This window comes from Ochotona curzoniae, unplaced genomic scaffold (assembly GCF_017591425.1).
Source record: "Ochotona curzoniae isolate NIBS_2020 unplaced genomic scaffold, NIBS_Ocur_1.0 contig_430, whole genome shotgun sequence".
Classification (NCBI taxonomy): domain Eukaryota; kingdom Metazoa; phylum Chordata; class Mammalia; order Lagomorpha; family Ochotonidae; genus Ochotona; species Ochotona curzoniae.
Window position 1 is genome coordinate 9199796 of NW_024466219.1, and position 14829 is coordinate 9214624.

The 14829-nt window shown below is 39.4% G+C and overlaps 1 protein-coding gene across 1 annotated transcript in view; it reads left to right on the forward strand.

Annotated features, from left to right (window-relative positions):
- The window catches only part of CRB1 (crumbs cell polarity complex component 1), a 186490-nt gene that overhangs the window by 70557 nt on the left and 101104 nt on the right, over positions 1-14829 (forward strand). Inside the window, exons 4-5 of the mRNA XM_040985196.1 lie at positions 1544-1683; positions 9856-10041. Of these exons, the coding sequence (XP_040841130.1) occupies positions 1544-1683; positions 9856-10041 (326 nt within the window). The remainder of the gene's footprint in view (positions 1-1543; positions 1684-9855; positions 10042-14829) is intronic.

Below are 14829 nucleotides of genomic sequence, written 5' to 3' on the forward strand. Positions count from 1 at the left end.
ATAGGGCCCAATGTGATGGCTCAATGCCTAAATCCTCACCTTGCAAATACCGGGATCCCATGTGGGTAGCAATTCTTGTCCTGACTGCTCCGCTTTCCATCCAGCTTATGTTTGTGGCCTGGAAAAGCAGCTGAGGATGGGACCCTGCAAAGCCTTGGGACCCTGCACCTGTATGGGAGATCTGGAGGAAGCTCCTGGCTCCTGGCTTCAGATTTGCTCAGCTCTGGCCTGCTGACTCAGAATACATATCTCCCATTTATAAATAAAGGAGGAATAAAAACCTTTGAAGATGAGCAGAAGTTGAAAATGTTGTCACCAGCTGGCCAGAAGAAATTACACAAAGCTTTGATTTGGAGGAGGGTCAGGGGGCATGTGCAAACAAAACAGCTCTGAAAACTTGCCACCTTGTATGCTCTTCAATCAAACGTTCCATGAATAATGCTCTGTTTTATTATTATTTTTCTTACTACCTAAGTTTTGAGAGGATAAACGCAAAGTCGACCAATATTACCGACTTTATTTTTATACAATGTAGCATAACATGATGTTATAAAGTATACAGGAAAGTCAGACACTATCTTCACAAACAGACCAAAGGGATCAAATGGGGTTTTTAGTTCCATGACTGAGGTCCACTAGCCTGCCTGCTAAGCCCTTGGGGACGGGGCTCTGATCTTTAAGAGCCTCCAGGTAGGCTTTTTAAATAAGAAAAGTACAGGATAAACAAGTGGAATAATGATTTCTAGCTTAACATCTGTGTTTGGTGGTAAACAGGTTTGTAATTGTGTTTTCATCCATGGGTATGCCAACTCCAAAATCCTTGTTTTATCTGTGCTGACTGTGCATATCCACTTTTCACATTTAAAATGGTTTTAGAGACTCTATTCAGTTAAAAGATCACCCTGGATGGAGTCAATAACTTTCTCAGCAGTTTTGAATTTAGGGATAATCAGATATTCCCCCACAATCAAAGAATAGTTAAAAGTGGAAAAATGGAAAGACTTGCAATGTGAAAATGGAAGAACAGTGTAAGTTGTTCTCTGGGTGCTTTTCTTGAGCTTTTCATTGGTTGTTATTTTTTATATGAGACCTTATCAGTGAGCTCTCTATATAAAAGAATGCCGGGATAATATAAATGAATCTCTACTGTCTTGAAAAATATTGATGATGTTTGCTACTCTTTGATATCAGTGTGTTCAGTACTTCAAGACCCTTGAGATACTGTGCTTGATCTTGAAATGTATTTGAATTTCAATATCACAGGTACTCTGGGTTATAGACACTATTATCTGCAATTTATGGATGATGAGATCGAAGTAAGCAGTCATGATTTCCAGATAATTTTGCATGAAACTGTGCTATAATTTTAAAACAATGATTAGACATTAATATGAAACATGTAATACTTCCAAGCTTACAGTAAAAATCCCTCAGAGTTTGAGGAGCCCCTGTGCTATGGTGATAGCCAGATGAAGAGGCAGGATACACACGATTCATTTCACTGTGACCAAGAGCGAATATGAAAGTTTCTTTCACTTTGCAGCTACACCTGCCACTGCTTGGGCAGTGGATACACAGGGACACACTGCGAGACCATGTTGCCTCTTTGTTGGCCAAACCCTTGTCACAATAATGCAACTTGTGAGGACAATGTTGACAACTACACTTGTCACTGCTGGCCTGGTGAGTGAGAAAAAATTTTTTTTTGGCATTTTTATTGTTATTGTTTGAAATATGAACAATTTTCCAAGAGGAAATGAAGCTAAAATTCTTACTGTTAATGATAAAAAACAAATCTTTCTTGTAGTTTTCAGTGTTGAGTAGTATTCTACGCCATCATTCATGGTGTCAGGCAGCATGATAATAATGATGGTCATGGATGATGTGGAAGGATATTTTGAACACAGATGTATTATCCCAGTCATTTACTGGGTCAATAAGAATATAAATTGACCAAATATGAGCTATCACTAGAAATTACATATAAGAGGTGATTGGATGTGCATGCTCAGATGAAACAAGAAGTGAAGGAAAAATAAACATAAGAGCATCATCAAAAACAGACACAAACAAAAACGAAGACAGCACATGAGACGATCTGAGATGGTTAACAGAAGTCGCTGTGGTATAAGAAGAACAAAGAAAGCATTATGGCTCCACAAGTCTGGCTGACAGAAAGTTTTGGCCAAGAAGTGAAAGGAAGACACGGAAGGCTTCATGGGACACAAGGAGAGAAAGGCAAAGGCCGTTTCTCTTCTGGGATACCTTTGCTGGCTCCTGGGATTGAGACTTGATATCTTTGGAAAGCCATTACTCAGCCTACTTCTCCTGTGTTATCCAGTCTGTCTGTAATACTCATCTCTCTCTCTATCTCTTCATCCTCCAGACAGTGGTCACAAATAATGAACTGATACCAATTCATTATTATTAACAAGAAGACCAATAAGATTCATTCTTTCTATTGTGTAGTCACTTCTATGGGCTTTGACATATGTATAATGTGCCATGCACACTATCACCTTGTCAAGCAGATTTACTGTCCAAAAATATCTTGTTCTCTCCCATTTCATCCTGTTAGATGGCAAAATCATAAGGCCTTGCCTGATAGGCAGCCATTCACCAGCATGATATCTATTGAGATGAAGGATTTTATGTCAAGAAGCCAGCACTCTTGAGGAGATGATAGTGTCTACAAACTGTGTCCTTTTTCTCCTGGCCAAAACAGCCTTTAAAGAGAAGAGCTAGCTACAGACAGAGGTTAGGAAAAGAAGAACCCAGTCCATTGATGATTAAGCAGGTTGTCAGGCTTTGTCCTGCTGATGTTCTCCTAAGGATGGAGTTCAGCAGTCTACAGCATGCGGCTGTGTACCCCTCAGCTGGGAGGGAGCCTGCTTTGCCAAGTAGTACTATAAGGTCTCTTCAATAGACGCTGTTGGGACACCTGGCTAATAGCATGTAGAAATAAGAAGCAAGACGCACACCTTTCACCATACACAACACTCAAATCTAAATGGATAAAAGTTCTAAACCTTCACTCAGAAACCATTGAACTTTTGGAAGAAAAAGTTGGAAACACTCTGTAAGCATAAACTTCTCAGAAAAATCATCAAAAGCAAGGGAAGTTAAGATCAAAACAAACAAATGGGACTACATTAAGCTAAGAAGTTTCTGCACAGCAAAGGAAACAATCAACAAAGTCAAAAAGCAACCAACAGAATGGGAGATCTTTTCACACTACGAAGGAGACAGGGCGCTAATTTCCAGAATATACAAAGAACTCCAGAACAACAATAACATCAAAACAAACTAATCAAGAAATGGTCAAGGGAAATGGGCAGACACATTACAAATGGCTAACAGGCATATGAAAAAAAATACTCAAGGTGCCTGGCAATAAAGAGAATTCAAAAACAACATTGAGGTTTCACTTAATGTCAGAAAGAATTGCCCGTATACAGAAAACTACCAACAACACCTGCTGGTGAAGTTGCAGAGAAAAAGGAACCCTTCTCCAAAGCTGGTGGGAATGCAGGCTACGCAGCCACTATGGAAGTCAGTACAGAGGACACTTAAGCAATTAAAAATTCACCTACCATATGACCCAGCATATCACATGTTCAACAGCCTGAAGGACAGCTTGACTACTTCCAAGTTCTGGCAATTATGCCATAAACATCCACATGCAGATTTTTGTACCAACATATTTTTACCTGCTCGTATAAGCACCAAGAATTACAGTTTCTGGATCATATAGTGAGCATATGTTAAACTTTGTGAGAAACTGCCAACATACATTCAAAAATGCTTGTACCATTTGCACATCCACCAGCAATGAATGAGAGTTCCCATACCTCTATATCTTTGCCAAACTTTCAGTATGGATGTGATGTGGCTTGTTAAATTTTAGGCAAGCAGGAACTCTTTAAAATGATATCTCCTTAACTGTCAATTTGATACACTCACCTACCCAAGATGAGTGTGTAGCGTCTGGAACCAGAGTGCATGCTCAGACCCTAGCCGCTATTGCATATCCAATTGGGGTACCACTCATGACCTCATAAACAGGGGCGAAAGGAAGGCAAGAGCTGTCTTTTCACTGCAGAATGTCCTAAAAAACATTACCCTTGCTTGCATTGCTTTCTGCATTCTTATACTTCAACTCTTACTTTTGGGTGAATCTTCTCAAGTACAGATACTGTCATTTTTTTTCTACTTGTTTATGAGCAATTTTTTGGCTCACTGTTGTATATTTTTTAATATGGAATGACCCACACCTGCTTGTGAGTGTATGTTTATTCTCCCCCATCTAAATAAATCCTGTTCCTATTTGCACCCACACACACAAAGAAAGCAAGCAAGAAAATGGGTAACATTAATCTTACATCACAGACCATCTGTCAATATTGATGTTCATTTTGGAAAATGTCTCGTTTCACCAACTGTTTAGTTATTAAGAGAATTTCACTGATAGAATCGAGATTTTACAATTTTACACATCTATTTTCTTTTGTGATCCATGGCGGGGATGTAATGATAAACTCATACATGTTCAAACTCTTAATTGTATAAGCATACTGATGCTCTGTAGCTATATGTCCGTCTCTCTGAGTAAAAGAGCCTCGGGATTGAGTCAATCCACTCAGTACTAAATTCTGTTTGAAAGATATCCTATTGCTACTACAATATCTTTGATAAAATATGTTTTCCAGGCAAGACACAGATACCTGAAAATTTAAAAAAAAAAAGACTTTTGAAATTCTTTTGCTTGGTAATCTCCATTTACGTTGTTTTATACTTTGAGAAAATGATTGGAGGATATCTGCTACCCTTTGGTCACCAATTTGACTGAAAGACTGAAAATTCTCTGATGATTGCTGCCCATATTGTTGTTCTTAACCAATGAGGAGTCTCTCTGTCCAGTGACAGACTTGAAGCAGATGTGTTAGGAGTAGGATAAATGCATTATTAATAGGGGCTGGTGTAGTGGCTCAGTAGACTGGCCCTTCATGTGTAGTGCTGGCATCTCATATGGACACTGGTTCTAGTCCTGGCTACTCCATTTCCAATCCCCTGATGATGGCCTGAAAAAGCAGTCCATGGACCCCTGTACCCATGTGGGAGATCCGAAGGAAGTGTCTTTGAATTGGTTCAGTTCCATCCATTAGGGAATGAAACATTAGATATAGAATTTTTCTCTTTCTTATTTTCTATCTGTAAATCTGACTTTCAAATAAAAATCAATAATTTTTTTTAAATAGCACAAACTTTTTTTGAACAGGTAAACTGAATGAGTTTACCTCTTCATCTACAACTTCCTCATTTTTGTAGCAATAATAAAAATACTCTGCTTGTAGAATTGCTTTAAAGAATAAAATTATAAGCACAAAGATCTCATACATCAAGTACTCCTCAAGCCTTAGAAAAAGGTGACTTACCATAAGCCATGTCCTATACTCAGAGTTGGAGTTCTGTGTGTCAAGCTGAGTCTGTTCCATAGGGGGTTTGTAGTGGTGTTGGGTAATTCACAAATTCTTCCATAAAATGTAATTGTATTTGCTTCATTCATTTACAAATTCAATATCGTGCAAGCCATGTAGGTTTTAATGCCTATTTTATTAGGACCTCAGAAGCAAAAAGACATGACCCATGGCTCCTTATTCTCAGGAGATTAGTTCTTAGAAATGTATTATAAAGAGCTATGGTAAATTATGTGAAGAGGGATAAAGGGAGATGCAATACAGGGATATGTAAACTAAAGTGATACTATTTTTGAAAGTGTGAAAGATGCCTGAGCATATAAGGAAAGGATCTCAAGCACATAAAGGAAAGAGTGTGTTCAAATGTTGAAGTTGGAGTGATTGTTGAAAAATCCTATGAAGAGATGGTGGTGGATAGATGGAGTAGGGAAGCAAGACTAAAGCCAAATCACAAGAGCTATTCATCTGTCCTGAGAGCTCTGGGACAGGAAAGCAGCATGTCCACTATATTGTCTTAAGGATACCTCCCTAGCAGGTGCTGTAGCACAGAGGATTAAGCCACTGATTGACAATCCATGTCTCACAGGAGAGTGCCAGTCTGAGAGCCAGTTACTCTGCTTCTGATCCAGCTCTCTGCCTATGTGCTCAGGAAGCAGCAGATGATGGACCAAGTTCCTGGGAGAATCAGATGGAATTCTCAACCCCTAACTTTAGCTTGTCCTAGCCTTGGAAGTATGGGCATTTGGGGAATGAAATATTGGATGGAAGATTCTCTCTCCCAGTGTGTGTGTATGCATACATGTGTGAGTGATACTGTCTTTCAAATACATACATTTTAAAATCTTTCTAATAGCTAAGTGGAAAGCTATTGGGGAAAATAAACAAAACAAAATGAGTCAGAGAATTTTGTAAGAAGATGGACAGTAGTTTAGAACAGAGATAGATCTGTTTGTCAAAACTATCCCATGGTGATGAGGGTGCAGAAGATCAGCTAGAGAAATCTTGGTTAACATAGGGACACAGACTCAGGACAGTTCTGCCTTGCGTTTCTAATTTGGATGACTAAATTTTTAAAAATCAGCATATTTTTAGACCTGATTCTCAAAATTGCATATAAAGAGATTATCTAAAATTGCAAACTTCTCTATAACCTAAAAAAAAAAAAAGACCATTTTTCTTGGCTTATGAAATCACTGCCCCAGAATGCAATAGCAAGAATTCACTGCTGTGATTGAAGGTTCTCATTTCAAATGTGATTAATTAAAAAGAAGAATCAGCTACCGTAAACGCTAGTTGTGATTGAATTTGTTCAAAACAAACAAAAATTATATAATAACCCTGGAGACTTGATTCAATATCATATTGCTTCACTGTACAGTCTTTTGGAAAAGAACTCTTTCAAACTATTGAATATGGCCTTGATTGAAGGTGTCTATTTATGGACATGGGAAAAGAGAACAGAAAATAAAACCCCACAGGGCTTCAGTGGTGGGGCTAGGACCAACAAGACCATAAATCAGAATCTTTTTACTGGTCACGACTGAAGTGAAAAATGTAGGAGCTGGAAATGCAAGAAGATTTAAGATGCCTTAAATTTCCTCTTAACCTGCTTTGTGCTGGAGTCCTTAATATTACAATGAGAAGAAAAATTAAAAAGAATAATCTGAGCTTTCTTCAACAAACTTTAGCACTTACAAAGTCTGATTGTGCCAACTCCCAGTTAGTGAATACTTGTGTAATTTTAAGTATGAAGTACGGTCCTATTCAAGTTGAGGTCTGTCAGAGTTTCAACCAAGGGTTATTACACAGGACTGTATGTATGTGTATGGCAGGGTGATCTCAAGCTGGTAGATTCTCTGAGTTATATCAACAGCTAGTTTAGATGGTTGAAAAAGACATCCAAGGATAATACATTATAAATACATTATGTTATTGAGCAACAGAATGTATATTATGATTATTATTTGGCATCTGACCTCATTTTAAGTTGACATTAAATTCCCATTACTTGCTCATGAATAATTAATTCTGTGGTTTATCCTCTAGGTTTAAAGTATCAATTGCTGTTATTTTCAGCAATTGTCTAGTACTGTTTGGTTTCTATTCAGTCACTGTTTGAGGATTTTGTACTTAGATGCTGCTTGGCATGATGATGGTAAATAAAGCAAACACAGCCCTTGATCTATGGAGCTCATTGCTCAAAGAGGAAGCCACGTATACAGTTTAGTGTGCAATTGTGAAAGGAATGACAGAAAACACGATGAGGTGTTTAAAATGTATCTTTGAAAGGCAGAGGTATATAGAGAACAACAGGAGAGAGACAAAGAGAGAGAGAGAGAAACTCATTTTCCATCCACTGATGACCCAATATGACCAGAACCTGCCCAGGCTGAAGCCAAGTACCTGGAACTTCACCACGCCTTCTCCCCGAGTGGCAGGCTTCCAAATAATTGAGCCATGACCTGCTGTCTTTCATGGGAAGCTGGAGCACAACAGCCTGGTCAGGTACCAGGGACTCCGGTATGGGATGTGAGTGCCCCAAGAAAAAGCCTAATTTGTTGCACCACAATATGTCCATGAGGTAAAGTCATTGCATAAACTCTGCACACTAGGAAAGAGTTAGTCAAACACGTATTTGGAAACGAGTTTTATAGAAGAGAGGGTAGCATTATGAAAGTCATGGGGGTAGAAAACATTTGAGACAAGCAAGAGAGAACGGAGTGAGACAGGAATGTTGAGCTGGGAATGGGTGTGTCTTGGTGGAGAGCTGTCTCAAAGGCACAGTGAGCAATCCCACACACAGTCATTCAGAACGGGGTGCGGTGTCCCAGCTCCAGACTCTCAACTGTTTTCTATGTGAAAGGGAAGTCATTGAATGAATTTAAAGAAGTATTTTCATTTGATTTATAAGTTTAATAATTTTGCTTTTTAATTTTACAGTTTTTCAAGTGTAGGACTTCCTTCCTTTCCCCGCACTGTTCTCCCCCACCCATTGTCCCCTGGTTTTTACAATAGTATTGCTTCTCAGCTGTAGTTGTGACCCCTGAATTCTGCTCTTCATGCAGGTCATGATGTTATAGGTATAAATGGTGGTAGAGACTATAGTATTTAATTGTCTAGGTGTATTTAGCAGTTTTATTGGGCCCTACTTTTATTTGGGACTAGAAGTACTGGAGGTCTTTGATTGCTGATACTCTGGTCTCCATTATATCATTCGTTTGTGGGATTACAACTGTGTACTGTTCTATGTTTATATCTTTTTGTTTTGTATTTTTGTTTTGTATTTTGGATAGAAGTTTTCTTATATCAGAGCAAACATATGACCTTTGTCCTTTTGGAATTTGCTTATTCCACTGAGCATAATGGTCTCCAGTTGGGACCCTTGATTGCAAATGGTGGGCTTTTGTTCTTTTTAACGGCTGAGTAGCATTTCATGGGTAGATGTAGCATGATTTCATCATCCAGCCCTCCTCCAGTGGGCATCTAGCTTGTTTCCATGTTTTTGTTATTGTGAAGTGTGCTGCAATGAATATAGAGATGCAGGCTGCCTTTTTGTACATACACATCACTTTCGGATAATTTCCCAGGTGGAGGATTGCTAGGTCCTAGGGTATATACATTTTCAGTTGCCTGAGTACTCTGCAGAGTGACTTCCATCAAAGAAGCACCGGTCTACAATCCCACCACCAGTGGGTTAGTGTTCCTATGTCTTGTTAAAGCAAAGAAATAGCCTGGGCAGAGTTTTGTTTTACAGCTAATATTTTAATGTTGCATAAAGTGGTAAATCACACATTTTGTTTTTCTTGATTTACTCCTGGCCCTCAAGTAATAATCCATCAAAATCTATGCAAATACAAAATAATCTGTTACTCAGCCTCACTGAGTGTTAAAAAAAGAAATGTCTAGTCTTTGAGTTGCAACAGAATTTAGGATTGACTATGTGGATACTACTGAGTTTTTAGCTACACTCTTGCAAAACATCTTATTGCTTAATTGATAAAAGTTAAATATTGGAGTGTTTACAAAACTGGAATGAGTAGCATTCTGTTTTATTAAATATTAAATCAAAATATTCAGGTTAAATCAAGGTTATCCAGAAATTCCATTGTATTTCAAGCCTTATCCAAATCTTTTCATGTATATTTGGATGGAAAATTTGGTTTTTTACTCTATGCTTAGTTTTCCTTTTTCCCCAGAGCACATGTTTTCTATGAAGTTTCTGAAGATCCCCTCAGATATTGGTCAAAACTATGCAAGTGATTCGAGCTACAATGGTTTCCATGTCTGCATCCTTGGACCAGCTTCTGATTGCTGGCTCCTGGAGGGTGGACAGTGTGGTCAGCTTTCACTCAGCAGCTTCCCTCGATCTATCTTGCAGGTTACACAGGTGCCCAGTGTGAGACCCAGCTGGATGCATGCAGCAGTCAACCCTGCCAGCCCGCGGGGGAGTGTGTGCAGCTGTCCTCCAGGCAGCGCGAGGGAGAGGGAGGTGTTGCTGGGCTACCTGCCTTGGGCAACCTTGAAGCCGCAGGCTTTGTTTGCATCTGTCAGCCAGGATTCACAGGTGAGGCCAAGGACCTGGAAACGATTCCGTGGCATTTTATGCCCTGTGCTGTGGTGCAGAGGGTCCCCCTTGTGGTGAAGATAAAGGAGTGTTTGATTCCCAGATCGCCCCTCAATTCCCGAGGAAAATGAATTGTTCCCCCTCCTACCGCAGAGAGGCTATACTGGAAATTGAATTGCATCTAACTAGTTTGCCTTTTAAAAGCAAATTTTCAGAGTTTTTATGCTATTTGATAATGATGTTAAATGTTATCTGTCAGATTGCTAAAGAAAGCTGTGTACTTGTAGTTACATTGGAGACAAATACGTAACTTAAATTGAGTTCCACTATTTTGTAGGTAATGTTGTTCCACATTTCAAATTTCCATCGCTCTCGCATTGCTTTTACAGCCTGTTGACTCTGAAACTCAGAAGAAATTTGCATTCTTGCTTCTCAATGAATAGATGTGCTTGCATCTGCTGCACGTTCTGGAAATTTTCAGAAATTTTGAGGCAGTTTCCAGTTTGTTACTGGGTACCCTCGGTGGTGATGTAGATAGCAATGAGAAAATAATCACCATCTAGCTTATTATCTTATTTCTTTATGAATGGATTAAATCAAAGTTGGTAAAATAAATGGAAATTATTTGGTTTTGATTGAGGACTATTTAAATAAGTGTGTCACTTTGAGTTTTAAAATTTGACAAGTTCTTCTTTTTAACATTTTGCCGTGTTCACTTCAACTGTAGATATGATACATACATATACTTAAATATGCTATGTTTTTTCTTGAAAACAGATGTATTAGTAGTATAAAGTGAGAGGCTTCTGAGAAAAGTAAGCGAGGAATAGGAATGAAAGCAAACAGCCTTTGAGAGTTCTTGAAGTGCTCGGGCTTGGACTTACGTCTCGGGGCAGCGTTTGTTGTAAGGTTGTTGCACAATTTGGTTTCCATTTTCACTGTCCCTTCACACAGGACAAAAGGAAAGTCTCGGCCGTTCTCCTGGTAAGTGATCTTTTCTCTGAGAAACTTCCAGCTTACATGTTTTTTCACTACACGTCTAAAAGTCACGGCTAGTAAATCGTGATAAAGAGTATGAAATAAATCTTGCAATTCCCGCCTATGTGGGCTGCTAAATACAAACACAGAGTCTACAAACATGGAAGTCTCTGGAATATGTCTATGTGTTTACTCCTCCCTTGGGAATATTTAAATTTCCTGTCTCTGTTTCTTACTGCTTCCTCTTTTTCTTATTTCTTTCTAAATCATTTGGTTTTGGTATAGTGTATGCGTTTTTGTGACAGGCTTTGCATTCTCCTTGTACCGGAGTTGGGGTGGTACCTTTTTAAAAATATTGAACTTAGAGTTACAAAGAGGGAATTCTATCAAACTCAGAGGTCATTGCAAACACTGCTTCATTCAATAGATGGACATGGTGACCAACAGGCTTGCAAACACAAGCAGGAGAAGCTGTAGAATCTTCCAGAAAAGTGTGTTGGCCTGATTTCTAAATAGCTTTTAAGAAAGACTTTGTGAGACAAAATGTCCTGATGCAATCAGATCCTTGCAGCTTAAGGGCATAGTATATTTTTCCCTCAAGTAATCCTCCAAAAAAGTTTTTGGCATCCATTATCCTTCAGATGGTGGGTCAAAATTTAGCCATACAACCAGGCTTAACTTAGTAAAGATTGGAAAATCCAGACTTACCTTGCACACAAAAACAAAAACCGGTTTTGTGGACACTTATCCAAACAAATTCATAGCAAGAGTCAAAAGGCGTATGGAAAATGGAGGGGTTTTTTTGTAAATTGTTTTTATTTTTGTCCACTTGGAGTTAAACAGGAGCCTAGAGCTATCATACTGTGAATTTCTCATTTAAGAAAATTATTTAAACCCATAGGAATAAGGAACAGACAATGTTAAACAAAATACAAAATGTGTAGTAAGCTAAGTGTATCTCTCTCTGGCTTATTGACTTTTTTAACTTTAATTTACTTATTTATTTTATTAATTACATTTCCTTTTGTGACACAGTTTCATAGGCTCTGGGATTCCCCCAACCCCTGCCTGTACCCTCCCCCAATGTGGATTCCTCCACCTTGTTGCAGTATTACAGTTCAAACCCAGTCAAGGGAAAATGGATTTTTAAAACGATCTATTTTCCCAACTCTCACCCAGTACAGGGGATGCAGGAAGCTCCCCTGCTGGGCCACTACTCCCACCAGTGAGCCTGAGAACAGGGATTGGAGGCAGACCAGGCCAAGCAGGGCTATAGCATCTGTTGGGCTTCATGTAAGCTGGTTCAGAGACAAGCCAGGCTGGACAGGCTGTGCCTACTTATACATGCAGAAGCCAGAATGGGTGAAGGTTGGTTGGGCTTTGCTGCAGTATAAGCTGGCACATGTGAGAAATTCTTTCAAGCTAAACTGCAGTACCACCTGGAGACTTCAAGATCCAGGAGTGGGAATGAGGCCATTAGGGAAGCAGTGGGCACTCCCTCTTGAGTTGCCACTGTGAATATGAAAACAAGGACAGGCACGGCTAAACAGAGAGTGACACCCACCAGCAGGTGTGTGGGATAGAAGGAGGGGGTCTAGTTGGGTTGAACTAGGCTTCTATGCCCTTTGACATGCAAGAGAGCTGAATGGGATGTGGGGCAGACAGGACCAGTCTGCTGTACGTAGTGGGAAGCATGGGAACTAGGGCAGTGGGTGGGCCTTTTGGGGGTTACTGTGGGTTGCTCTGACTAGGCTACAACTCCCACTGGTTGGCGTAGGAGGAAAAGGTGCAGTGGGCAAGATCGGGATGGACTGCAACACCCATTAGTTTGCATAGAAGACAGGGCTGAAGACAAGTGACCTAGCAATTGCAACTAACAGTGTGCGTGTAGGCCAAATTGGGTGACGAACTATACCAGACCCTGTATTGACATGCATACACAAGAGTCAGGTCTGGGATTACCTCAGATGAAGTTTCTTTGGGAATCCTCCAACTGAATGCTAGACTCAGAATTCCAACCATGGGAAAAATCGCAGATTCCATGATCTGACTGTAGAATGTATGTGACAGAGTTGGACCTTCTCAGTGGCTTAGACCCAGTGGACAGCATATCCAGGTGCAAATGGAAGATATGGCAGTACACTGCAGCCTGCAGAGGACTCCTGGTACCACCACAGAGGATGGAGGACAGAACAAATCGATCAACTGCCCCAGCAAATAGTTGGCAGCGAACACCTGGGCGAACATAGATCCTAAGGTGGACTATGTCAATCAGTGGAGTCTGGGGAGACTTCATCGTGATTGGCGTGGCAAGATTGGTAGCAATACAAAACTATTGAACTATCAAAACCATTTGAGCAGCACCTTCCGAGCATGCCCCACATTAGGGACTCTGGGATGGTTGGGAGGTTGGGTGTGGCTTCTACAATTTTCTCTCCCCCTCCCCAGATACAAGAAGGAAAAATGAGACTGTGAAAAAAACAAAACAAACAAGATAGTGAATTGTGATCTGATATACAAATAGGATTAAAAGAGATTAAAAGTCCATTATCATAATATCACCAAAAACAAATGAAAAAGAGTTGTTTTCATTGGAAACACAGATTTACAGAGAGAAGGAGAGACAGAAAGATCTGTCCACTGGTTTACTCCCCAAGTGGCCTCAACGGCTAGAACTGAGTTGATCCTAAGCCAGGAGCCAGGAGTTTCTTCCAGGTCTCCCATGTGGGTGCAGGATTGCAAGACTTTGGACTATCCACCACTGCTTTCCCAGACCACAAGCAGAGAGCTGGATGGGACATGGAGTAGCCGGGACACAAACTGGCATCCAGGTTGGATCCCAGTGTGTGCAAAGCGATGATTTAGCTACTGAATCATCACACTGGGGTTGGAAAATGAATTTAAAGCTGAATGTATTTTAATTTAGAAAGGTTTAAAAGCCATTTTTAAAAATTTTGTGTGTTTTACATGAGCTTATTGAAGATCCATCACAGCTGGATTTTGAAGTGTGTTTCTCGTAAGCAACACATTAAGCAAAATTTGCTGAGCTATTCCTTTTATTTGTTCAATCTATGCCTTATAATTAGAATACCTAGAATATTTACCTTGGGCTGATTTTAATGCATGAGAGTTTATCTATGTCTAATGATAAATTTGCTTTGATTTTTGCATTTTTCTTTACTCGACTTCTTGTGACTGTCTTGACTGTTTTTGGGGATTTCATCTTGCTTTGTTTAGTGCTTTTGTGGATATTGTGTTGTGCCACTTTTCAGAATAATTACCCCCAGTGTCACTCTGCACAGCTTGTTTTCTGTTTTAAGAGTAGGATGGGAATTCTACTTTGCTTGAGATCCTCCTCATTAAAAGTATATTGTCCTAAGGATCAGAAACAGTAGTATAGTGTTTATTTTAGCAACTTTATGATTCAGAAAATTATTGAAGAGGATATCCTACTGTATTTTACCTGTATTTTTGCTGTTTCTATTAGATTTTCTAAATCCCCATGTGGCTTTAAGATTCTTCTGTTTTCATTTATAGATTTCCCTTTAGCTATTCTTTATAAGTAGGCATGCTAGTGGCAATTTCTCTAAGCGTTTCTTTGTTTGAGAAAATCTTGGTATTTATTGGTATTTATTTATTGGTATTTATTCCTGAAGGGTAGTTTGTTAAATGTAGAATTTGTGGTTGACAGTTCTTTTTTCAGCATTTGAAAATTCCATACCACTTCCTTCTGCACTCCATGGCTTCAAATGAGAAATTCGCTCTCATGGAAATTGGCGTTCCCTGTTGAAAATGATGAATATGACATTT